This window comes from Eptesicus fuscus, chromosome 17 (genome assembly GCF_027574615.1).
Source record: "Eptesicus fuscus isolate TK198812 chromosome 17, DD_ASM_mEF_20220401, whole genome shotgun sequence".
In the NCBI taxonomy this organism is placed as follows: Eukaryota; Metazoa; Chordata; class Mammalia; order Chiroptera; family Vespertilionidae; genus Eptesicus; species Eptesicus fuscus.
Window position 1 is genome coordinate 38,974,565 of NC_072489.1, and position 26,204 is coordinate 39,000,768.

At 48.9% G+C, this 26,204-nt stretch overlaps 1 protein-coding gene across 1 annotated transcript in view; it reads right to left on the reverse strand.

Moving 5' to 3' along the window:
• SORBS1 (sorbin and SH3 domain containing 1) overlaps window positions 1–26,204 on the reverse strand; it is a 217,063-nt gene that overhangs the window by 62,380 nt on the left and 128,479 nt on the right. The window contains exons 6-9 of the mRNA XM_054728616.1: window positions 20,788–20,932; window positions 16,544–16,573; window positions 10,923–11,095; window positions 8,782–8,845 (exon numbers count right to left, since the gene is read on the reverse strand). Coding sequence (XP_054584591.1) covers window positions 8,782–8,845; window positions 10,923–11,095; window positions 16,544–16,573; window positions 20,788–20,932 — 412 coding nt within the window. The remainder of the gene's footprint in view (window positions 1–8,781; window positions 8,846–10,922; window positions 11,096–16,543; window positions 16,574–20,787; window positions 20,933–26,204) is intronic.

Genomic DNA, 26,204 nt, shown 5'->3' on the forward strand with positions numbered 1-26,204 from the left:
GCAGGCCGACACTTGAACCACTGAGCAACACGGGCTTGGGCTCTCCAGGGTTTTTAAAACGATGCCATAGTGGGCTGAGCTGAGCCGGGATCCTGTGATTCTTGCTCGTGGTGGAGCCACATGCTGACTGTGCCCCTCAAAGAGGCAAACATCAAACCTTGGCAGCAACGCTCAGAACTTCCTGTGCCAGCCACTTCCAGGAAGCTTAACACTGAGGGGATTCACGGGGTGAACAGCTCACTCCAGGGTCCAAGGGCCCTGCTGGGCTCTGATGTTCACACACCAGCGACTCCGCTCTGGGCTTTGGCAGTCTGTCCTGGAGGCGCATCTGGGAACAGCTACTCCCTCAAAACTGCCAGGAGGCGCATAATTGCCTTTTCAACCACAGTGACTTTAAAAATGAACTTCTAAAAAAAGACTTTCTTGGAGAATTAATGACAATCTTAGACACTGGAAAAAGTGCTGGTTGAGAATAATTGTTCTATAAAAACTATGTAATTGACCAAAATGGGATGGGCAAAAAGCAGTATTTGCATAATCACTTGCCTATATCAATTAAGTTTCAATTTTATGCATTTCTTAGACCTTGAAAGTTCAAATTATTTCTCAGTATCAACAGCTTGTTTTAACACAGTCTTTTTCCACTGCTCAAATTAATTCTTTCTCCTACTTTAACCCACACACTTAGGAAGAAAAAAAACACACACCACCAACAAAAAGATTCAAAGAAGAAGAGAGCCCTATGCAGAGGTAGAGACCAAGTCTGGATGGAGGGAAGAGGAAGAATTTACAAGAGAGGAAATAGGGCAAGTTGGTCAGTAGCCCAGGGAGCTTGGGGGAAGATTCCTCAAGCTGTCTAGGTCCCGGTTAAAGGCAATCAAATTGTAAGGGATGAACAAAGATCAATATAGAGTGTAGAGTAGCTATAGAAGACAAATTCGGGGAAAAATAGAATCTGAAGGAGGGGGAGAGAAGGAGGTGGGACAGGAAAGGAGTGCAAGCTGGAGAAAGACTCACCAACCTCATCTCCTGGGGCATTCCTGGCCTTTGAAGGTGGGAAGGGAGTCTGCCACTGTCTCAACCAGCTTGCGGCCATCAAACACTCTCGTGCTTGCTAGGCGGAGACCTCTGGGCAGCTCTAGTTAGGAGAGCAAAGGTGACCGCTGGGAGCGGCCCAGCCCCTCCTCCGGGCAGTACTAGCTGGAGTTTGGGGCAGGAGGCACAGATCCCGGCCAGGCATCTTCACAATAGAAGGATTTGCTTGAACTCAAGCAAAATAAGGCTATTCTTAGAAATCCTGTAAGGCCAGTAGGGGATTATTTTAACTCAAATATAGACGTGACTGGGAAAACCAGCCGCCTAAACCCTTGCCTTAGTGCATCCTCATCAAGAATTGAGGGAAAAGCTCAATGCGACAGACCCATAGGACACGATGTGTCACCGCGACCAGGGGATGTCCTGGGGATGGTGTCTTAAGTCACTTCGCCAGGAGGTGGCAGTGGCCACCATTCGCCTGACAGTGGCGGCAGAGGCACCAGATAGCAAGGGGGACATCACCCTTGGCTGATGTGGTAGCTCTTCATCTTGACATGGACAAGGGGGTCCTCTCAGGCCATGGACCACGAGGTTTTTCTGCTTATTTGGGGCATCAATAGAAAATATCTTCTATTTTCACCCACGGAATTTTTGAATCTGTATTCCCCACTCTTAATTCTATATCCAAATCCCTCAAATTGTGCTAGCGAGTGTCTTCCTCTTCTGGAGGGTGGATAGGGTGGCATTCCTCCATCCCAGTGGTTCTCAGTCCTGGCCGAGTGTCAGGGAGCTTCCATGACTTCATATTCCCAGACACCGTCCCCGGAGACACCGGCTCAGCCAGGGACACATGACTGACTCAGAAGCAGGGCAGGCCCGACGCCTGGAATCAGGCATCAGAAAGCCCTTGGGCAAGGGGGCCAACAAGAACAGCTGGAGAGGACCGGGAAGCAGCAGAGCTGCAGAAGAGAGTGCATAAAAGCCCGTCTGGTGGGCCCCAGGGACCTGGGTTTGAATCCTGGCGCTGCCACTTACTGTGTGATTTTGCACAAATTACTTAACCTTTCTGAGCCTCACACCCTTTATCGATAGAATGAGGACGAACCTCCCGAGGTTGCTGGGAAGATGAAAGGACATAATGACTATGTTGCACTCAACACGGAGCCTGGTATTTGGTAGGGGCTCCACAAAGGGCAGCTGAGGCACAGTCATCGCAGTGGCTATGCTACTATTATTATTAATAGGATTCTGATTGTGAGCTGCTGGGGTGCTGGCCACCACACTGCTATTTCCTAAAGCAGAAGGGAGGAGGCGGGGAGAGGCGTTTCAGAAGGTGTTTCTCCACAGCTTGTTCCTCTCGCTCCCACTTTAGCAGGAAACCCTGGGCAGGATGTCTGAAGACTCGTTCTGGCAGCCCCTCCACGGCTGGGTGCAGCGGAGGGTGGGGCGATGCTGGGCTCCATCAACATCTCCCCTCCCCACCCCCACAATCTTTTGACTTGGTGGTATCTCAGAGGCAAGGAAAGGACATTTGCTTTTGAGAGAGAATGGAATGTAATTCCCAGGCAAGTCGTTCTGGGTCAGAGAGGAAGGAATGATGAGGAGGAGGGGGTGAAATGAAAGTTTGTTTGTTTTCTTAAAGAAAGTAAAACTCATTTGCTGAGACGTCTTTGAAAGTTATTCCCAAAGAACTTCTGGTAAATTATTATTTTCTATTAGCTTCCTAAGGACTAGGGCATATAGTAAAATGACAGGAAGTAAGTCTCCTGAATTCATTCTACTCTCCCCAAATTTCCTAGCCCCAATTCTTCCCAACTGCCTCATGAAACAAAGAGTAGCAAACATCACATTGCTCCTGTCCCTTAGAGCACTCTCCAAGATTATAAAGCAATTAATTAGAAGGGGCTGCTCCTTGTTGGAATTTACAGGTTTCTTTAAAAGGATATTTTAAACCTCATTGATTAAGACATGCTAATCCTACTTATCTTCTGAAAGTCTGGCCAGAAGTTTACTTTTGCACCGTAGCGAGGGGAAAAAGAAGGTTGCTAAGCCAGCATAAACAAACTTTCATGTGGTCTTTTACTATTCAGGAGAACCAGCTTTGAGACACTTGGAAATGTCTTTTTTTATACTGTATAAACAACCAGAATCTAGACAGCGGCAGCAGCTGTAGGCTAGGTTTTGATAGGTTTATTGCAAATTTCAAATTCTGAATTAAACAAAACAAAAAACCAGCAGCAACAACTGACTCCTCCTCCCCAGGGGATGAACTCTGGAACGAGGGCTCACATCTCTCAGTCAAGCTGTCTATTTTTTATTGCTCATTAAAAACTAGGGGTAGAGCCTCCGTGAGGTGCTAATCTGTCTTTAACACCTTTCTCTGAACTGCTTAAATCTTCCCCATGCTGAGAAGGGTGTGCAGGCACAGGGCTGGAGCTGCACCAAGGACAGGCTGAGGAGGACCTGCTGGGCTCACGGCACAAGCCACAAGCCATAGAATCTCTTACTAGTTACAAAAATTAAAATAAAAAAAAACACACACAAAACGGTTCTCAAAAGAGATCGAGTCAAATGTTTCACTCACTGTAAAAAGCCCTCATCTAATTGAATGCATCTGTGCTCTACCTTGGACTCTGTCATCTAGACAGGAGCGTGGGCAAGAGATGAAATCTACCCTATTTTTAAAAGACCTCCAGGGAAGAAGACTTTCTTAGAAATGTGTGTTCAAGTTTAATCATACTGGGTATTATGAATTTTTTCCTTTTTGATCTTTGAAAATAAAAAATAATAAGGTCTGGCCTTAGCCAGTTTGGCTCTGTGGTCAGAGCATTGGCTCAAGGAATGAAAGGTCCCGGCTCAATCCCTGGCCCTGGTCAGTGCACATGCAGGAGGCAACCAACTGATGTTTCTCTCTGTCTCTACTCCTCCTCTCCCCGCTCTCTGAAAAACAAAAACAAAACAAAAACAACCAATGGGAAAAATATTCTTAGGTGAGGATTAACAAAAATGAAAAAAAAAAATATATAGTCTGCTTCCTAAATTATAGATGAGGAGTTGTCATGTCATCCCTTATTGTTTAAGCCTTTAGGCAGAATAACCCTAGTTCCCCCATCGATGTGTACCGGAAGGCAGACGTCACCGTTGGCCAGGGTTGCCAGGTGTGGGAGCGGGTGATGTGGCAGCTCTGGGTGTGAAGCCATGAAACCCTGTCTTCAGACCAACAGCCAGGCTGACTGTGGCAGCTGCTGGCACTGCCTGTGCCAGGCCTCCAGCAATTTTCAATGGGAGTCACTGCTCCTTTCACAGGGTTCTCCAGGTGCCCCTCCTCTGCCCACATCTAAGGAACAACATGCCTTCAGGCATGGCGTGCACTTACTATAGATGTGAACCCTACCTTATTGAGTGGGTTGGGCTCCCAGGTCCAAATAAAGCCAAAAAAAAAAAAAAAAAAAGGACATTTAGTCAAAATTACCCGGAAAAAAACCCTGGTCCTCAGTCAACTGTTTCGTAAGCAGTGCTTTTGGCTAGACTCGGTACCCCAAGATGAAAAGACTAGGTTATCTCACACCAAGTAGCCTCTTGTTGGCAGTGAGGTGGTCAGAGATTAAAATTCAATCATCAGCTTTTAATTTTTACATCTGCTTTAGTGTGGTAGACTTTTCTTTTCATTCATAATAGGCCCGAGGCATGAAATGGTTGGAAACCAAAGACTATCACAGAACAACAGGGAGACCCAAAAGGGAATATGGTCCTTTGATTTTTTTACAGAGAGGAAGGGAGAGGGATAGAGAGCCAGAAACATCGATGAGAGAGACATCGATCAGCTGCCTCCTGCACACCCCCTACTGGGGATGTGCCCGCAACCAAGGTACATGCCCTTGACCGGAATCTAACCTGGGACCCTTGAGTCCACAGGCCGACGCTCTATCCACTGAGCCAAACCAGTTAGGGCTGGTCTTTTATTTATTATTATTATTATTTGAATCCTCACCTGAGGATATTTTTCCATTGATTTTTAGAGAGAGGAAGAGAGAGGGAAAGACAGAGAGAAATATCAATGTGAGAGAAACACATTGATTGGTTGCCTTCTGCACGCACCCTGACCAGGGCCCAGGCTGGGGAGGAACCTGCAACTGAGGTATGTGCCCTTGACCCAAATCGAACCCAGGACCCTTCAGTCCAAAGGTCGATGCTCTATCCACTGAGCCAAACTGGCTAGGTCAGGAATATTGTCTTTTAACTAAAGCTGTATTTAACACATCCCAGTGTGTCATCTCATTTATGTTAACTGATCAAAAGTTTGGTGAATGACTGAATGGACGACTTTACCAATGGTGAGAGGGCTGTGGAAAGGTTTGCTGACCTAATCAGAGCAGAGAGGAACCGAGGTGGTGGCTCATCCTAGAAGACAACTCTGACTCCATGGTCCAAAGCCTTCACTCATCAACACTCGCCAGGTATGCACCGAGGACCTGCTGTGGCCTTTTGGACTCACGCTTTTGCAGATGCCACCACGTTGCTCAGAGTACGATGGAGTGGCCTTGCCTGATTCCCTGCCAGATGTGGACTTTTGAGAACAGAGGACTTATCTTATTCATTACACTAACCTCAGTCCCCAGCACAGGGAATGGCACATGCAAAGGCTCAACCCTGCCTGAATGGATGAAGGTCAGAGCAGCCGACATCTCGTCCTGGAAGAGCACTGAGGGAAAGTCCCATGCGCTCCTCTTTCTGGGTCACTCCCCAAAGATCAGACAACCCCTGGGACTAGAGTAATTCCCAGGATGTTGCCCTGAAATTGCCTAGTAGAACCTTCTTTGACACCTAGATTTTTTGCCCTAGAAAAGAATATCTCTAGGTGTAAGTGTGACTATCCTCCCCAGCATGTGCAAATTTCTAAGCCAGCTCTTTCATGAAATATTTCATAGCTAGGCCAAAGCCTTTATTTAAAAAAAAATATCATTTCCCACCATGACTGAATCTCACACCTGGATACATCTTCGGGAATTCCCTACCAAGGAGCTACACCCCGAGGGTCCATGACAAGAGGGTCCCAGTGACGGAGTTAGTTGCACATACAGGAACTGGGTGACTTTTCTGTTGATAGATGACACAGCTACCTCCTGCCCACCAGCCATAGACTCAGCCTCCCTGAGTCAATGCCCAGCCAACCACAATATTATGTGACCACCCCAAGCATAAAGCCCTGGGTGGCTGGGAATGGGAGCTTTTCCCAGAGCTCCGCATGCTCACAGCTCTTAACTAAGCTACACTGGCTACCCCATTCATCATGTAGATTCCAAGGAAATAGGATTAAAACGCCATCTGGACAGACTCCCATCACACAGTCAGCAAGGAGCAAGACAAGACCACACAACGCAAGGTCAGAGGGAAGCAAATGATTGGGAGACAGCCCTTCGGCACCAGAAAAAAACCCACGGTGAGAGAAAGTCACAGCACCGGCATAGAGAGAGGCACATGATTTTCCTTTGATTACCTTCGGGTTTAGGACTAGGAGTAGATGCAGGAAACTGGTAGGTAGGAGTGTAAGGACTGTCCTCTGTAGCAGAGAAAAGCAGTGGATTTTGAAACGATCCACCACGAAGTGGAGGAACTGACAAACCCCCAACTGACTCTTGCAAAGGACTGATTACCTGTTTAGTGTTATTAAAGCCCGTGGGCATCACACCTAAAACAGGTTAATGTGTTAGAGGTCTTAGTCATTTTAATATAGCACATCATGCAAATGAGTGAAATAAAATTTTCGCCAACCAAAAACGACTATAAAAATAATATCTAAAAGCCAAGTCTCATTCCTATAATGGAACTATTAAGAATTAATTTAAGGCTAGGACAACAGATACACTGTCTAAGTTTATGGTACCTTCAGAATTTTGCTGGATTTCAGGAAGTTCAGGGAATTTGTACGTAGGGAAATAAGGGTTTTCTTCAGGAGTGTCTAGGCAGAGGAGCAGGTGTGGGAGAGAGAATAGAGGAAGATACAAATGGAGAGAATGAATGAATAGGAATCCACACACAATTTAGGCCCCTTGAATTCCAGAACATAAGCTTCACTTGCGATATGAAAGAAATTCACACTGCGTTTAAAAATCCAGTCCTTTTGCCTGAAGTACTGAGACACACCTAAAGAGACAATATCATTTCTCTTCTTTGACAAAGAATTACATATATATAGGCTCGGGGAAGCAAGAGGCATTTAACACAAAGCATCAAGTTTTTACCTTTTATAGGCAAAGAATATTAGGTATGCTAATAAATAGTATGTAATAAAAACACTATCATAAAATGTTTTGTAAAATAAATCAAACCTTGTGCTGTGGACATTAGAGTCGAGGCAAACAACTGAGGTTTTCATTTTTCCATACCTCTGCCTACCTTTACGGCGGACAGTTTTGTTCGGGACCTGTAGTTGAGCAGTAACATATGAGAGGCCCATACTGCTTGTGAGGCAGAATCACATGTTTTTCACATGTGTGCCTGTGTCTCCACATCGGGGCTGACAGAGCTGGGGCTAAAGGCTAAAGGTGAGACACAGCTTGCTGGAGGAAATGGACATCAGCTTCAGGAAGTAACCAGAGGAACTGGCACTATCCCATCAGAGAGACCTGGCCTTTAGCTTCGCCATCCGGACAGAGCTCATCCACCCAACTCCAGTGGACTTACTCTTGGCTCCGAAACACTAAACACGAGCATCTCAATATTTAGAGAGTTTGAAGAGGGGCGCCTCTGAACACTGCAGGAGTAATTAACAGTGACCTTCATTGGCGTCCACAGCTAATCAGGGAGACTGGTTATTTGTGGCTTAGGCCAACACCGACCGGATGCTTTTTCTTTGCCTTCGTGTGTCATCTGTGCCAGGCAGCCAGACTGGATTTGGCCACATGGAAGGACAGGATGCTCTGCCTGAGGGAGGCGTGGTACCATCCCATGGGGCAGCTGCATCCCTGCCTATCAGCTGACTGCGGCAGAGGCGGATGGGAGCTGGAGGGTTATGACCTGCCCGAGCACTGGCCTGGGGCTCTCCCACCATGCGGAGAACCTGCTACCACCCAGCGGGCCCGACTTGGAAGCGCTTCTCTTCCAGCGTGAATGGGCTTTGGACTGTCAGCTCTTGACTGACGCAGGGCTACCTGCCAACGGCTGGCTGCAGATGGGGAAGATTATTTTTCATATTAACACCACCTTACAGGGGACCAGGCATGCTATTCACAAGGCAAATTTCCAACATCCCTTGGAGGAAGGGAAGCGGGACAGAGAGGTAGATGACTGGTCCAAGATCAGATGAGTCCTGACTCCAGGGGAACTGACTCCAGGTCAGAACAGTTTTTAACTCCCAGTTCAGTGCTTTCTCAACCGGTTCTCCTACAAGGCAGTCATGGGCTGACATGGGGAGGTGCCCCTAAAGCTGGAAGCAGGTGGAAGTTGGAGCTGCTCGCATCCCAGGCAGGCAGATGCCAGAGCGCAGAAAGCGGGGACTGGGGACTGTAGCATCCCACAACATCTGGGCAGGAGGACTTCTGAGCTGACCTCAATCCCCCACGTGAGGCAGGCACCCAAGTGCTCCCTCCCCGCTTGGCTCTGGAGGTGGCTGCTGGGCTCAGGCAGGCTGGCGCTTAATGAGGCCAAGCCGCAGGGCCAGTCCTGGCAACCTAGCAAAGTGGGTTTATGCCCTCACCACAGTCAGCATGGGAGCACAGCAGGGCTTCTACAAGAGCAAACCAGTACCTCTGTTTAGCTTGTGGATCTGCTTAAACATGGTCTTGTACCAGTCTTTGGATCTCTCGGTGTTCTGGAGAAAGACAAAGGCAAAGAGTAAAATGAAAAGGAAATCCTGGTACATTTCAGAACTTCTACAATTACAAAATCAAAATTGGCAACACCTCAAGTCCAAACTCACGTAATTCTATACATCCTGTGATCTCACATTTAACATCTTTTTAAAAAAATGCAAAACTTTTCAGAAAGAACAGACAAACCAAGAGCTTCAGACCTGAATCTGCAGAGTAACATTTGGCCCACAGGACACAGATTTTGAGAACAGTTAACGAAGATACACTTGAAAAGGTGTCCATTTTTATAGAACTTTTTCAAACTTCATTTTTACAGAGAATCTCATCATCTATGTAGATGACTAAACTCCTCCTAGAAACATACAAGAGACAAAGAACTTTCTCTTATCAGGCCTTGCCCTGACAATCCCAGGTTATTCTGTAGAAGTGTGTCTAAGTCACCTTGCATGGGTCCAGATTTAGAATGCACACGTTAAAATGTAACCCATTATAGCAGCCAATGCCGGAGCGGTCATCCTATTCACACAGCTGGGCTCATTTTTATTTTTATTTAAAGATAAAAATAAAACAAGAACAGGGACAGATAGGTGGTTAGACCAGATAGTTTCACTCCCACTTTACAGATGAGGAAAAATGAGTCAAAGCTGTCCAAACTGACAGAGCTGGTGAGAAGAGGAGTGGAAGGGCCACTTCATCTATAAAATGGGAACAATATTATTATCCACCTTGTGAAGTGAATGATGCTTAAATGAGATAATGCACTTGGCAAGTGGTAGCTGTGATCACTACTAGTAATAATTCTCATTATTATTATACAACTATCCTATATAATAAAGAGCTAATATGCAAATGGTCATCATGCCCTCACGCCGTGATGCCACGCCGTCACAATCCACCACAGGAGGCTGCGTGTGCAGCGGGCGTGCGCGGGTGGGTGGGGACTTGATACTGCGTGCACAGCGCAGAAGCGGGTCCCAGCGGCTCCATGCGACGAGGCCTGGGGGTCCCGCGGCTCCACGCAGTGCGGAGGAGGTGGGGCCTGGCGGCTCCGCGTGGCAAGCCCTGAGGGTCCCCTGGCTCCAGCCTACCTCTTTGGGGCGATCGATCTAGGGGCTCCCGCACTGTGAGAGGGCACAGGCCAGGCTGGCCCCCCAACCCCCAACCCACCGCCGCGCAGTGCACGAGTTTTGTGCATCAGGCCTCTAGTTATTCTATAGGACTGGACAACAGTTCTTTGGAGGCTGGGCCTACCGTTGGTCCTATCAGCCTTCTCCCTCGGGCACATAAACCTGTGCATTTGCTCAAGGGGAGTCACTGAGAAGCACATGGCAGCCCGTGTTCTCTTGGGCACATGGAGAGGAATGGAATTCACCCTAATCCAGTTTCAAAAGCTGGGCTGCCCTGGAAACCCTGAGGGCCTGCACGAGGCTGGCATGCCTGTACTGGGGGGCAAGCTGGGCAGGCAAACCCGAGACCACTCTGTTCTGGAGGCCTCGGCAGGCTGAGCCATTCTGTGGTTGCCTTAGTTTCCCTCTCATGCTGGGTGATGGGCTTGGTCCCATCAGGGGAACTGCTCCCAGAACCCATGAACAGGGACCCTGAGCCTCACTCTCGCCAGCGCGCTCTAACCCTGGACTACCAATTTCCGAGGCTGCTCCATGGAACAGTGAATAACGTGCCCATGGGTGGGGCAGACTAGGAAACCGCCGGCAACATTTTCCTCTTCAACACGCACATCCCAAAGCCTCTCAGTTCTGCTGCAGAGAAATCTCGCTGCCCTTGTTCCATGAAGCTTTTCGTCACATTCATTCAACCGTGAAATCCCTTTTCTCACGAGACTTACGGCACCTCTTTGGGGAAAGCTGCTGCACCCGGGGCCTAGGACCAAGGTGGGCTTGGAGGCTGGAGCACAGCGCTCCGAGGCTCTGTACCCTCAGCAGGCTCAGACAGTGGACAGTGGTGAGGACCCTCCTCACGAGGCCTTTGCAACCCCAGGAGGGGCCCACATGCATGCAGGGGTGCACACTTGTCCCTGGGTGAGAGGAGGCCTCGGGAAGACTTAGGTGGGACTCGTACCCGGAGTGGGATGCCCACTTCATCCATGGACACATCGCTCAGGTCCTGAGTGCTCTTAGCCACCCGCCTGCTGTCATCCTTGGCCTTTTTGTCAGTGGACCTGCCAGGAGAGGTGGTTTTTTCCTGGGTTGGTGCCGAGTCCCGTTCTCCCACTCTTCTTTCTGACACAGGATCTAGAAGTGAAAAACAGCCGTTAGCTGAAGTTCTTCTGGTGGCTCCAAAGCAAACCTCCCTAGCCGCCCCACCCCTCCAAAAAAAAAAACAAAAAAAAAACCACCCTCTCCAACAATCCAGCTGAGGGAAGTGTGCTTGGTAATTCTCAATTGGAAGGAGTTTCATGTAGAGCAAGGGTCAGCAAACCAGGCCCGGCCACCTGTTTTTGTAAATAAACTTCTATTGGAATACAGCCACACCCATTCATTTACGAATTATTTATGGCTGCTTTCAAGCTAAAATGGCAAAGTTGAGTAACTGTGACAGAAACCATATGGCCTGCGAAGCGTAAAATATTTACCATCTGGCCCTTTAAAAAGTCTGCAGAGGTATACACCGGGGCTGCAGACATCGAGTGGCTCTGACTGTCAGGGAGCAGGTAAAGCCATCAAGAGGTGGCCAAACATTCCTTGAAAGTCCTTGTTTCATCTTGGGGAAGTCACTGAACTTTTCTGTGCCCCTGTTTTCTCATCCAAAAATGGGGATAATCCTTCCACTGGCAAGCTCACAGGGACGCTACGAAGAGGACCTATCAAGATAACTCATGCCAAAATGCTCAGAAAGCTCTACATTGCTTAGTGCACATTAGACTATTTTATTTTATTTCTTAAAATATATTTTATTGATTTTTTACAGAGAGGGAGAGAGAGTTAGAAACACTGATGAGAGAGAAACATTGATCAGCTGCCTCCTGCACACCCCCCACTGGGGATGTGCCCGCAACCAAGGTACATGCCCTTGACCGGAATCGAACCTGGGACCTTTCAGTCCGCAGGCCGACGCTCTATCCACTGAGCCAAACCAGCTAGGGCCACATTAGACTATTTTAAATTTGATTCAGGATTGGAAGTTACAAAGAGCTAATAAATGTTCCATGTGCGGTCTACAGATTATAAAATTACTGTTTAACCTGTTATTCCAAGCCATGTCACTTAGTTATGGGAAGGCATTTACTAAGTCCCTGCCAGGTGCTATGTCTTCCCACGCAAAGGAAAGGGAACAGGGCTGGGGAAGGCAGGGAGAGATGGCCTCTTCCATTTAGACATGGTAACTTAGAGTGACAGTGAGATGTTCATGAAGAAATGCCTTAGAACCCCTAGAAGAAATGTGGGAGCAGAGCCCAGGTGAGAGGCCCCAGCAGGAGTGCAATTTTGGAGCCATCGGCATGAAAGTGATGGCTGAGGTCAAGGAGCTGGAAGAGCTCAGTGGAGGAGGTAAATGAGAGACTCAAGGGCTGAACTCATGCACCAAGGAATGTCGCAGTCTTAGGCTCCCCAGAAGATGCGGGAGTCGCCAGAGGGGTAGGAGATGAACCACAGGCACAGTGAGGTGCCAGTGAAACCAGAAGACAATGCCAAGAAATGGGTGGTTAAATATGTCAAAAAATAAATTAAAAAAAACACCTCAAAACGGAAATTGAAGCAGAGGAGGAGGCATTAGATTAGGCAAAAGAAGTCACAGAATTGCTCTGAGGGAGTAATTTTGGGAGAGCAGTGGGGGTAGATGCCAGATTGCAGGAAAAGAAATGAATATATAAGCAGGAAGTGGGGTAGTAAGTAGGGAGGTGGGCACGGAAGAACTATGCCAACCAGAGAGGTCACAAGATTAGGGGGCAGAAAGGTCCAAGCCAGGGGAGTCCACAGGCCTATGGTGAAGCCTGCTGTGAGGCTGCGGGGACAGAGATGTGCCCTGGAAATTAATAAATGCTCAATCGGCATCTGTTCACTGATTGAGGAGGAGGTTCTCATCTTTTTTTTTTTTTTTTTTTTTTTTTTTTAGGTTCTCATCTTTGAGAAGGAAAAGGTTCGAGTGCGAGCTGGAGGAACCTGAGGGTGCAGGCAACGTTGTGCCAAAGATGGAGATGTCGTGTGTGGAGGGGAGGCGACACATTGGTGGGTACCCTCAGGGTTTGTGCCTTTCACAGTCTGCTCCATGGAGTGACTCCGCCTGGATGTCACACTAACTTCTGAAATGAGGGTTTATTCTGTGGCCATAGGACGATTTATTTTTTAAATATATTTTTATTGATTTCAGAGAGGAAGGGAGAGGGAGAGAGAGATAGAAACATCAGTGATGACAGAGAATCACTGATTGGCTGCCTCCTGCACGCCCCCAACTGGGGATCGAGCCCACAACCCAGGCATGTGCAGGAATCGAACCCGGGACCCTTGAGTCCACAGGCTGACGCTCTATCCACTGAGCCAAACCAGCCAGGGCCGTAGGACGATTTCTAAACTTTCGGTGGGAGACTCGGTTCAGGGAGCCCTTCAGAAAACCTGATCCCGGTGTCATCACCACGGGCTTTAAAGGATGTTAAGAACAGACTGTTTCATAGAATGGGTCCTATCACTCCCAGGAAATTCCAACAGGAGGCCAGGGATTTGGCAGGAAGCATGGGACATGTCAGGGGATTTCAAGTTGCCAGAGTCTACCCTTAAAACGGCTCAGCTGAGCATTCTCCTCCCCCCGGAAAGGCCTTCCTAAGTGTGATCAAGATATCGAGCTCTGGCCCTGGCTCAGTTGGTTGGGCTCGTCCCATAAACCAGGAGGTCGCTGGTTTGATTCCTAGTCAGGGCACATGCCCAGGTTTGGGGCTTGATCCCAGGTAGGGGATTTGCAGGAGGCAGCCAATCATTTCATTCACATCTATGTTTCTCTCTCCCTCTCCCTTCCTCTCTCCCTGTTAATGTCAATTACCGTATTTTCCGGCGTATAAAACGACTTTTTAACCCAGAAAAATCTTCTATACGCCCAGTCGTCTTATACGCTGGAAAATACGGTAACTTTTTATAAAAATAAAGATTTTAAGCTCTGTCTCACTGGTGTTTGAAGGTGCTCATACTCCTTACTCTTCAATGTCATTTCTTTAGAAGAGGAAGATCGCATCTATGCCATTCTCACGGTTTTGGGGTCCAGGGAATTAAAAAAAAATTTTTTTTTATGGCAGGTGGCTCTAACAACAAGCACTGAACTGTAAAACCCAGGCTGACAGTCCATGGATTTGTTCCAAAGCTGCCAGAGTCGTTTTGATCTACAAAAATTAGCCCCGAATTATCGTGCTTTAGAAGCTTGTGATCACGTGATTCATGACTGAGTGGATTTCAATATACGGAGGGCTGAACTGCAGCCTCTGAAAAAACTGTTTCTTTATACAGTGAAAACCCAAAGTGACACTTCACTGTGTCACCTAGGTGCCGTGGGGGCTGCAGTGAGGGCTTCTGCTCCGTCTCACCAGGCAGCTGCAGCTGTTCCTTCCGATTTCATACTGTGCTTTCAAAAGCAAGATCCTGGAAGGGGCCACTAAGTAAACGACGGCGCCCACAACCCTGGGATGGTGGGGGCGGGAAAGCTGTGACTGAGGTTACAGCCCGCTGGCACTTCTCTTGGAAAAGCGCCCTCTGCCCTCGCCCCTTCTTCCTGTCTGTCCACCCAGGGGACCAGGAGCCCCAGGGGCTCTTTCCCACAGGTGAACCTCGCTGAGCAAGAAGCCCCGAGGGTGGCTGGCAAGTCCCATCCCCGCAGGGGAGATGGCAGAGCCTCGCTTGCTCCAGGCCCAGGTTGGGGTACCAGGCCTGCTGCCCTCTCCGCTGGGAGCTCTGAACACAATGGTGCTTCTTTTTAAACCAAAACGAACGTTTAGTGAGCTAGGGACGTGCCCCTCTATAAACACCACGAGTGGATCTGTCCCCAAACTCAGAGGACAGAGCACGAGGCTTCTTTCAAAGCCGGGAAGTGGCTCGGGCCTGCTGGCATGGTAGACAAGCCCTGACATTTATGTAGCACTTTCCAGAGTGCAGAGAATACCCCAAAGCCTCCTGTCGCCCACACAATCCTGCAGAGGCGAGGACTGTCACCCCCACTTCCCACCTGAGGAAACTGGCTCAGAGAGGTGAAGTCACTAACCCAGGGACAAACAGCCATAGGAGGGAAGAGCCAGGACCAAACTCTGGGTCTAACTTGTGTCTGGGTGCCTTTTAAAAATCGATTCCACTGCTCCTTTCATTCTCCCAGAGGCAGGAAGGAGCCCACAGGCGCTACCTCCCCCCCCCCCGCCGAGCCACAGCCACCCTGCTCTCAGCAACCTGGGCTGGGGCCACAGAGTGAAGTGGGCCGGAGAGTGGCACCTTGAGGAGGGGGCAGCGAAGGGCACCTTGTGCTCAACCACAGCCTGCCCTGGTTCCACAGCCAAGTCCCGATAACGCTGAGAGGGTGTGAGAACCCCGTGTCCTGCCCACCCGGCTTTCCACGAAGCCCAAGGACAGCAGTGGGATGAAGCAACACAGGAATCATGGCGCAGCGGCTCAGAAAGCGGTGGCTTTTGCTATCTACCAAATCAGGGGCTCTTAACCCCGGAGTTCAGGACCATCTGCAAACGACCACAGGCATGTGTTTCACACGCGTGGCTTCCTCTAGGGCAGTGGTTCTCAAACTTTCTAATGCCGCGACCCTTTAATACAGTTCCTCATGTTGTGGTGACCCCCAACCATAAAATTATTTTCGTTGCTACTTCATAACTCTAATTTTGCTACTGTTATGAATCGTAATGTAAATATCTGTGTTTTCCGATGGGCTTAGGCTCTACAGCAGCTCTACAGTCACGACCCACAGGTTGAGAACTGCTAGCAGGGTCGCCTAAGACCATCGGAAAACACAGATATTTACATTACGATTCATAACAGTAGCAAAATTACAGTTATGAAGTAACAACGAAAATAATTTTATGGTTGGGGGTCACCACAACATGAGGAACTGTATTAAAGGGTCGCAGCATTAGAAAGGTTGAGAACCACTGCACTAGAGAATGAATCTACCGCCTTCACAGATCCCCAAATGGACCATGACCTACACAAGGTTACAGCCATCACCAAGCTGTGAGGGCAGCACAGCTCTGTCGTGGCTTCAGAGCCTGCTCAGTGCTCGACACAAAGTCGACACTCAGTCAAATGATAAGTAAATCAAGGGAGGCACCTACTGAAAACAGTGACTCTCACCCATCAGGCCGTTAGTGAATGCCAAGGATCAGCCGAGCTGTTTATAAGCAGAACATCTGACAGGTAAGAAACTGATTCATTGTTTAGTAAGTGGTAGAACCAGGATTCAAAGCAGGGGCTACAGAAGCCACAGAAATGGTTTCCCTACAATTTCCGTTGACATGTTTGTTCGGAATATCCTGTTCTTACCCATCAGGACACGTCTATTAGTTTGGGTCACTTATCTGGTCGCCCCTGCCAGCCTTCAAGCTGCAGGAAGGTGGGAACCACACTTGGTTTCATCATCCTGGCCACCCAGCATCAAACAGAGTCCCCCCACACCAGAAGAGCTCATAAGACTGTGCTCATCAGGTGGTGACTGGAAGCCAGCTTTGACACGGACAGGTGCTAACGTGTAAATAAATATTTCTCACCTACCTGACAGGCTACTGAGTCGTTTCTGCTGCTCTGTGATAAAAGAAAAAAATACACAGTGTGAGATTTACAAAGATGTGGTAGAACCGAGACATCCGGGCACAACTCGTTAGGACCCCAGTGTCTGTGTCCTCCCCGTCCTACGGGTTTCGATGCTGAAACACTGCATCCAGTGAAAGCAGCGTGTTGACACGGCCCTGTCATCCAAGTGTGGTATTTCTCATCCCCCTGCCCCTGGGTCTGCACCAGGACTCAGGGACTGTCACTGTTTTGCTGGGTGTTTACATCGTATCTCAGGACAATCTGGTCACTGAAGGAGACCCTCCCACCTCCACTGGTCTCAAGGGAGCAGGACTTTGCACAACCCAGTCTTGGTACCTTTTGAGGCGAAGTAATTGTAATGATAACCATGGCAGCTACCACCTCCTGAGCGCTTGCAGATGCCAGGCATTGCTTTAAGAGCTTTCCCACAGGTCAATGCTTTTAATCTTCACAACAACCCTAGCAGGGAGGTCAGGGTGGTTGAGACACCCTCAATGAGGGGCAAAAACTACCCAAGATGATACTGAAAACTAGAACTGGTCTAAAACCTGGACTCTCCTTATCTCTAGTGCCGGGATGTTTCCCATTCTAATCACCAGGTCCCTTTCCTTACCACTGAGGTCTATGGGTTCTCACCCTCCTGGGCACTCATGAGGAAGGAGCCAACCTCTCCTGTGGAGAGTCCTGTGTGGACGTGCTATGGCATATGGACAAAAATGACCTCTACCTTCCACAGCTGCTAAATATAAAGCAGCAACATAGATAAACACAGAACGCCTGCCAGCCATGGGTGCTGTCATTATCCCCTTGGCCGCGTCCCCACCCCGCCTCCAGAATCAGTGTGGGCAAGAAGTAAAGAGAGCAGCAGGGGGGCCGCAGCTGGTGGAAACAGCCCTGCCCACCTCGGGCCCGTGGACGGGGCTCACTCACACGCTGGACAACAGAGCCCAGCAGAGCTCGAGGCACCGCGCTGCCAGCCACGTGCCAGACCACACTGACCAATCGTCACCTCCATTTCCTCAGCTTCCTCATCTGTTAAATCAAAGCGCTCGCTGGATCCATGGATCCAGAACTCTGGTCTCCAAGCCTGGGGTAGGCTCTCCCCCAGCAGGCAAAAGCCCATTTATCCCATTTAAAACACTATGCTGTTGCCACTTCTCAAGTGTGAAAGGCCCTTCTTTCTTGGAATGACATGCGATGAGGATAATAGCAATTGTTTTTCAGGGGTGTCATTTAGCAAAGTTAGAAATTAGCAACCCTAGGGTGGTCCCCAGACTGTTTCATGTGACAGAAATCTGGGGACCAAAGAGCTCTTGGTCTCCAGCGTGGTCCATGGACCAGCAGCACCACACGCCCTGCGAGCTGCTGAAAAGTGCAGAACCTCAGCCCTGCTTCAGAGCTCCTGAGTCTACATCTGCATCTGCAAATCAAGACCCCTCCCCCCAGAGTCCAGGCACAATCAAGACTGCGGGGCTTTGCCCTGGCCGGGAGCTCAGTTGGTTAGAGCATTGTTCTGATACACCGAGGCTGTGGGTTTGATCCCTGGTCAGGGCAAAACGTACGAGGATCTACCAATGAATGCATAAATAAATGGAACAACAAATCTCTCTCTCTCTCTCTCTCTCTCTCTCTCTCTCTCTCTCTCATCAAGTAAACATTTAAAAAAACTTAAAACAAAACAAAACCCTGAGAAGCTTGGAGCTAGGTAACCCATGCATCTCTCTCAGTCCTGAGAGTTTTCTGATTCCAGTGCTCCTACCAGCCTGATCATAAGCAATCTGCCCTCAGACACATGTGAAGCGAAAGCTCAGGAGAGGAGCAAGGGCTGTGTGGTGCATGACCTTCCGAGCCAGGCCAGACCGAGGAGCCCTCCATCTGCTTGCAGTGCAGGGAGCTGGCTGCGAGAGATGGGGCTGTGGGGCTATTGTCACACCACCGCCTGGCCAGTCTAGGCAGGAAAAAGGGACCCTTTCTTAGGATGACTAAACTAGAATTCCAGAAGTGGAGTAAAGTTATCATCCCCTCAGGAGACTCTGCAATAGTTAAGAAACTTTTTACGGGTATTATCTATGATGCAAAGCAGAGCTGCCAGGCTGGGTCAATTCCAAAGCAAAGCCAAAAATGCTTGACCTAAACCCCACTGACGATCAGTCCCCCGAGGCGGGGCCAGCGAGGCGCTTCCATTCTCCTGCACTCTTCCTGCCGCACCTCCTTGGGGACGTAAGGTTTGCTCTTTATAGGAAGCTACTTTTCATTACAAAACAAAACAAATATACATGTATCCTTTTCTGAAGGATGTGTGCTGCGGGCTGCACAATTCTGATTTTTAAACCCAGGGGCAGGGCTTGGACAAAAGAGAAATTTAGAACCAAAGGCGTCTGGGCAAATAAGAAGATCCCGTCTGTTCAGGAGAGAAACAAAAAGGAAGCGTGGGCATGCCTGTGCCCTAAGATGTCTCACTCGGTGTCAGAGGACTTGGCAGAAGGAGCTGACATTACACTTGGCATTTCTCAAAACCCAAGTTGCCTTGGGACTAAGTCCCATTTTTAGAGAAACTGCTTTTCCTTCTGGGAACTCACTTGCTTCTGTTTGACTGGGTTTTTTAAAAAGATGAGTCATAAAGAAGTTCATAGAGAACCAAAATTTCACTTTGTCCTGCATTACGGACACTTTCTGGGCAGGGAAAGCCGTTGCCGAGAGGAGAATGGGCTCTTACGTAATTTAGTGTGGGGGGTGGGAGCGCTTCTTATTTTTTGAAGAACACAGATTTCATGGGTGGAAATTAATACGGGAGCCACAGAGTGAAAAAAATAAAATTACTAAAATAACTAAGATTGGAGTGGGAAGACTTTCAGTGAGAGAAAATGTTTCATTCATCTGTTTTTTAAGTTAGAAGCAGGAAACAGAAAACTCCATTTAATATGGAGGACAATTAAAAATAGATTTCAGCCTCTCATTCTCATCCAAGTTAAGGCAGAGAGAGGCGGAGGGGACGGAAACTGTGAAGCAGGCAAGCAGGGAGTCAGGGAAGGAAGATTTGGTACTGAGCTTTGAGCTCTGAATAACATAATAAAACCTCACTCAGAAACACCCTGAAAACTCGAAAAGTTTACATTTCACAGTGCAAAGACCTTTGGGGGAACAGGCAGCGTATCCCTCTATTGAATTCCAAACCCGAAACATCTGGATTTAGAAACATCTTCTGGAATCTTAAAGCAGAGGGCCAACATATGCAATTATCACCTCAAAGCACTTCTGCTTCCCCAAGGTGCCCTGCAAAGAAGGGGAAGAACCAGCCCGAGGAACCGCAGGAAGCACACACAAAACCCCGGCAGAGCTGCCTGGGGCCACGCCGGGAAAGGGGCACGCAGCCACGCAGTCCCCAGAGGGTGAGCTGAAAGGTGGCCCAGTGTGCCAACTGCTGGCAAGAATGGAGGCTGGCGAGACACCGAGAGGTCCAGTAGCCTCTGTGCTAGAGGCAGAAAAACATGATTGACATTTTATTCAATTTTTAAAAAAATATATATTTTATTGATTTTTTACAGAGAGGAAGGGGGAGAGAGAGAGAGTTAGAAACATTGATGAGAGAGAAACATCGATCAGCTGCCTCCTGCACAACCCCCACTGGGGATGTGCCCGCAACCAAGGTACATGCCCTTGACCGGAATTGAACCTGGGATCCCTTGAGTCCACAGGCCGACGCTCTATCCACTGGGCCATGTTTGACATTTTAGAAAATATTCCATCACTAGGTTTTCTTTTTACAGTTTTGGTGCTCAAGACGTCTCTTTCTAGGGAACTCATGATGTCAAAGAGCTAAACGATTCCGGGCACTTCTGAAAAGAGGTGTCACTGCACCTAGTTTCCAAGCAAAGCTCTGGTGAGAATTCTCATGATGAGGGATTAAGGGGCCCAGCCTTCCCCTTTCTGTCTCTTCTTTCTTTTTGGTGCTACCCTCTGAAGACACTGTGAACACCCAAGGTGTGGAACACACACTGCAGAAGCTTACTTATTCTGATACCTGATGTTACCCCAAATCAGAGGTCTGTCCGCTACGATCTACTCGGTGGGTCGTGGGAGGAAACGGGGCAGATGGCCTCGGAGAAGAATGAGATTTGTGAAAATTTCCGTGGGAAGGCAGACTTATTGTCCCAGGGTCACGGAACAGTGAGCGGAGGGAGAGGTGCGCGGCGAAGCTCCCTTACCTCGGTTGTGTTGCAAGAGCACAATAGTCGGATTGACAATGGTCGTGGAGGGGTAGGCAGAGGATGGCTTGCTGACTGGTGCAAAGGTTTGGGAATCAGTTCTAACACGAGATGAAGAAACTTCATTTAGCAGAGGACTTGAATCCTGAAAAAGGACAAACATTGTAACTGTCAGTACACAAAACCTAGAGCTAATGCTTTTTAAAAAGAAAGTTAAGGCTGTACAAGGACCTTAATTAGAAAAAGAAATGTAATCAATGAGACGTCATTGATTCCAGTTAGAAGCTTAACCTGGAATGCTTATTCTCTTCGCTGGTATTAGTAAGGGGAGAGGGAAGATAATGTTACTGAAGGTCTCAGCAACATTATTCATTATTTTCACCTGGTAAGAAATGTGGATCAATCCAGTTACTGAAAAAGCAAGTTCAAATCAAAGTAGAAAAAAACATGCAAAACGCATGCAATTCCAAATGCGGTCTGAGCACGAGAGCTGGTTTAATAGGGAAAAATCAGGAAAGTTTAGTACACTGTTGACAGAAACATGAGAGGATGTGAGATAAGCCATAGGTGTAAGAATAGAAAGGGTTAAGTACTGGTACTCTTGGAAAGCTATTCTTGTCAGCCACATCACTGAACAGCCTTGCTAGCACTTGCTGCTGAGATTCGGATATTACCCTGTCCTACAGCGATGCTTTTTCACTCCAATATCGACTGACAAAAGATCTCTGAAGTCAAGACTTGTGAAAATCCTGACTTTTAAAAACCTGAGGGTCTCAGCCAGAAATACCAATAAAATTATTACTACTAACATTACAATTTACACGATGGGAATAAGGGCAGTCTTTTTAAAGATAGGAACTAAGACTTAGAAATGTAGCGAGGATATGTAAACAGTTTCCTCTATCACACCTATACATTTAGCAATGTTTCTATTTTAGAATTTACAGGCCCTAAAGCCAGAATATCATTCTTAAAGGGTTTGAAGAACAAGACTTTGTTACTGTCCAGAAAAAAGTATGGCATAAAAGCAATTCGTGTGCTCCATCAGAGATCATGGCTCTGTAAGTACCTGCAGGACTAGGGACACAGCCCCATCCCCCTCCTTCCATCCCCTATCCTAGCACAATGCCCTGCAGACAGCAGGTGCGCAGTAGTAAAATGCCACATGAATGACAGGAGCCACCTAACAGCAAAGGTGCTGCTGAACAACTTGTGTTCAAAAGAACAAGAAGTTCAGGAGAACACATGCCCACCAAAAGAGAGGGTGTGCGTGTCAGGACCGCGGACAGCTCCCGACACACAGTAGGGGCGGCTTCCTGGGACCCACTGGCTTGGTCAGTCCACCTCTTCTGAAAGGGCCCCAATCTCACAGCTGCTACTTATGAGAGGCAGCTCAGGGTAGTGAATAAAACTCCCCCCCAAGACTTGAGGCACAATGTGGTCTTGTACAAAAGTGCCTCGTCTTAATTGTTCATCTGTAAAGTGGGAAAACAATTACACCATCCTATTTACTTCCAAAGTAAAAAGCACACAGCTTTTTAAAGTGTGCATACTGCCCATGAGGCCTGGAAGGATCACGTGAGCATTACGCATTTTATAAATTTCCCTCTGTGGCACAAGTCTTATTTTTGGAACTTGACGAAAATGGTTATTGACTAGAAGAACCTGGACCAATTAACGTGAATTTCCTACTTCCCTCTTACTATCAAACGGCTGCAGATGGAGCAGATATCAATGGTGGCTTGGCCACCATCCACGGGGATCTGCTCTTCTTGACGATCCTCATTCGGGGGAGGAACCCAACAGTTTCCCTTTTCCCCTCCTACTTCACATTACCTGGGCCAAACTAGAAGTTATCAGGCCAACTGAAGTCTCCTGGGAAGTCTATACGTCAGAGGGGTTTGAGAAACTGAGGACACTGTCCCAGCTAACCTGCCCTGGTCTATCTGAACAAACCCAACGTGAACACCTAGATCTACACAACCGACCTGCTCACCATGCACAAGAGCACACTGAAGACGCTGCTCTAGAGAAACATTCTGTGCCAAGGGGAAGAGCACCTGTATTCTCCAAAACAAGGGCTGCTAACTTCATCTGTAAGTGGAGCGAGGGTAAGGTGAGTGCATCAGGGAGCAATTTAGCATTTTTCTCCATCTGGGCTGAGTTGTAGAGGTCAAAACTAGGACATCCAAGCCCCTGGGCCACATTTACAGGGTCCTGACCTAACCCATTGTGCTGTATCTAGAGTTTTGAGAAGGGCCCAGCATTGTATCTGATATCTCACTATAATTTCTCTTAAAAGCCTCCCTCCCCCACAAGTTTCCCTCCTGCTTGATTAAACTGCATGACTTGCATGTTTAATGAACCACCTGAGCCTGTTTTGGAGGCGTACAAGGGATGCCAGTGAACATTAGTTCCATCAGCCAATTGCATGGCCCTACGTCTCAAAATGTGGCCCGTGTACCCTCAGCATCAGAACCCCCCAGGATGCACATTACCACGTACTTTGAGTCCTATATCCCTCCCCAGACCCATTTGATTAGAATCTCCAGGAGTATGACCTGGAGAGGACGATTTAAATGCATTTTCCTGCCGCTCAATGAGCCACGTACTCTGAGCTTGAGAACACAGCTCAGATGAACCCTCTGAGAGCAGGGGCTGTGCCCTGTTCGTAGAGAATCGAGAAGAATGCCCAGAACATGGTGGGGACTCAATGACTGCTAATTAGCCAGTTACTTAATTTTGAGGGCACGTCCTCGGCAGCGGAGCTAACATTCATTGGGTGCTCTCTCTGTGCCAAGCACCATAATTGAAATTTTTATATTCTCAGGCCCACTGCACCCCACCACCCTGTGTGTAGACACATGCACCCCCATTTTACAGCTCACACTGAGGTTCTTTCAGTGTCTCAATCCCCAGAGCTCCTGAGAAGAGAAAGATTTCGATGCAGTCTTTCTCTTGGGCTTCCCCCCCTGGGTTGGGGGCCTGTCCCTCACAGGATGGGCCCTTTAACTTCATGACCAATGAGGCGCTGTTTTGCCACAAAGGCCCTGGGAGCCACTACTCAGGGTCCCCAACAATTATCTGCCTGTTGAGGAAACAGTCCAACATTCGTACAAGACTTTTATACCCATTTCCTCAATCATACTCAACTCTCTTTTGTAACCTAGTCTCTGCCATGGCTGTGGACACGAGTTTGTTTACTTGCTAAATCCACACAGAGCGAATCTCGTCCTCCCCTGCTCCCTGGTGGAGAAATGGCTGTTGGTTTTTCCACCTGATTCGCCAGCTTTCCTCAGCTCTCAACAGTACACCTGCCTGCCCGTGGCGAGCACACCTAGCCAGAGGCAAGGCCACAGAGGCTGTTTTCTCGGCGGAGGACAAAGATGTGCATTCCGAACAGGACAGCGAGGAAGAGGGATGGAGACGGTGAACAGCCACGAGAGCCCGGGACACACGGGGGGCATGCACTCGGGAGAGCAGACCCGGCTCCAGCCATCACACAAGCACAGGGCAGCCAGCACTCCCTCGGAACTTAGTACTCCAGTGAGAAGGGCTTTTACTGCCGGAGCAGACGTTCAGGAAAGCCGCGAGGGAGGGTCCCAGCAAGCTTACGGTACTTGAAACAGCTCCCGTGAGGTCAGGCTCCGAGACGCTGTGCAGGCCCTCCGGGACTGGGGGGACCAGCGGAGGCGGTGGTGAGAAGGATGGTGGTGTCTGGCTAACGGGGGGGTGGGGGCCCGGAGCGCTGGCTGGCGGGCTGTGGTGGGGCCGCCTCTGCAGATGAGGGGGAATGAAATCATCTAGAGTCGGGAAGGTCAGAGGTGAGCCGGCAGGGGCGGCCGCCGGGACTGGGGGGCCCAGTGGCCCCAGAGGTGCTGGAGGTCTGGCAGCGCCTTCTTGCCCTCTGTCAGTATTAACCAGGTAGAGAGGGACAACTATGACCTCAGGCTGGGCTGGGCTGGAGGAAGAAGCATCCTGTAGGAAATAAGGGGGTCGTTACGCAAAGGGGTACGGCAGCAGGGGAGAAGGAATTCCAAATTTAAACAGTTGAGAGTGGACATGCAATGATGTACTCTGAGAACTATTTAATCGGTGCCCTTTGCTCAGGGTGCATGAGACAGTCGGTGCTAGCCAGCTGGCCTCCTGACACTCTATGACACAGAGGGAACCCCATCCAACTTGACTTTCCATCCATCTATTTTTGAATCCTTTTAACACTTTAGGAGAGAGAAAGAGAGAGAACAGGCAGGCAGGCTGTGTTTAACCCCCAGAGCCGCTTGCGGAGCCTGAAAGCTTGGGAGTCAATACAGTTTCTTTGGCACTTGTTATAAAACATAAACGCCGTGTCTTGCCGTATTATCAGGCTACGTATTCCACACTCTGGCATACTTACATATTCACAGGAAGGACAGACAGGGAGACAGGAAGGACTGTGCTGAGATGTTTAGAGAATTCGGGGTTCAAGCTGCAGCGGTATTAACGAGGACAGGGAGGGGAGGGCAGCCCGGAACACAAACAAGCTCTCACATGAGTTCCAGAAGAGACGGAGCAGACACACAAACATTCCTAGTTCCTTGCCTTGGCTGGATAACACGGCTGCAAAAGGTAAGGTTCTTTTCTCCTCCGGTTTTCGGGATCAGAGGTAACCTGGGGGCCTAGCACAGGTGGTCCCACTGCGTCTGGGAACGAAGGCCGAGTCCCCAGGGAAGGACTCTCGCCACGGTTACCAGCATCTTTACGGGGGTCAGAGAACAGCTTGGGAGAGTGAGGAGGAGCAGAGCGTGGCTTTCCCGTGCCCGCTGTGCAGGAGACAATGCTGGGAGCCGGTGCTCGAGTGCCTGGGGCTGGGTCACGTGCAACACGAGAGCAGCTTTCCGACGCCACCGGGCAAACGTTATTGGCTAAACAAGGTACATATAAGCTGCTGACCTTTTTATTCCCAACTGCCTTATGACGTGGGTTAGAGCTCACATTCCCACTATAAACGGTCCTGGTGGCTGCACAGTGGCGCTGGGGTTGGGATGAAGCACTGGGGGACGTGGAACCTGGAAGCGAGGGCCCCGGACACACCACACCTTTGGGAGCTGATCTGGCTGCCAGGGGGGCAGAGACAGGCTGGGGTGGTGAGGGGTTCTGCTGGCTGGGGGTGCCGGGTGGGGCGTAAGGCTTTGGTGAGCTCCGGTAGAGCGAGTCCTTGGAGGGACTGTGGAGGGCAGGGGGCTGCCATGCAAAGTGGCCCACTGTAGGGAGAGGAGGGCGTGGGGGAGAGAGAACCTTTAGTATGATTTTCAAGACACAATATTAAGACAGAGAAAAAAGAGAGAGGAGGGGAAATGGAAAGAAGGACGACCATTAGAAACAGCAGCATAACATGATCTGAAGAAAAAAACAATTCTAGACAAGTTTTTAAGCAA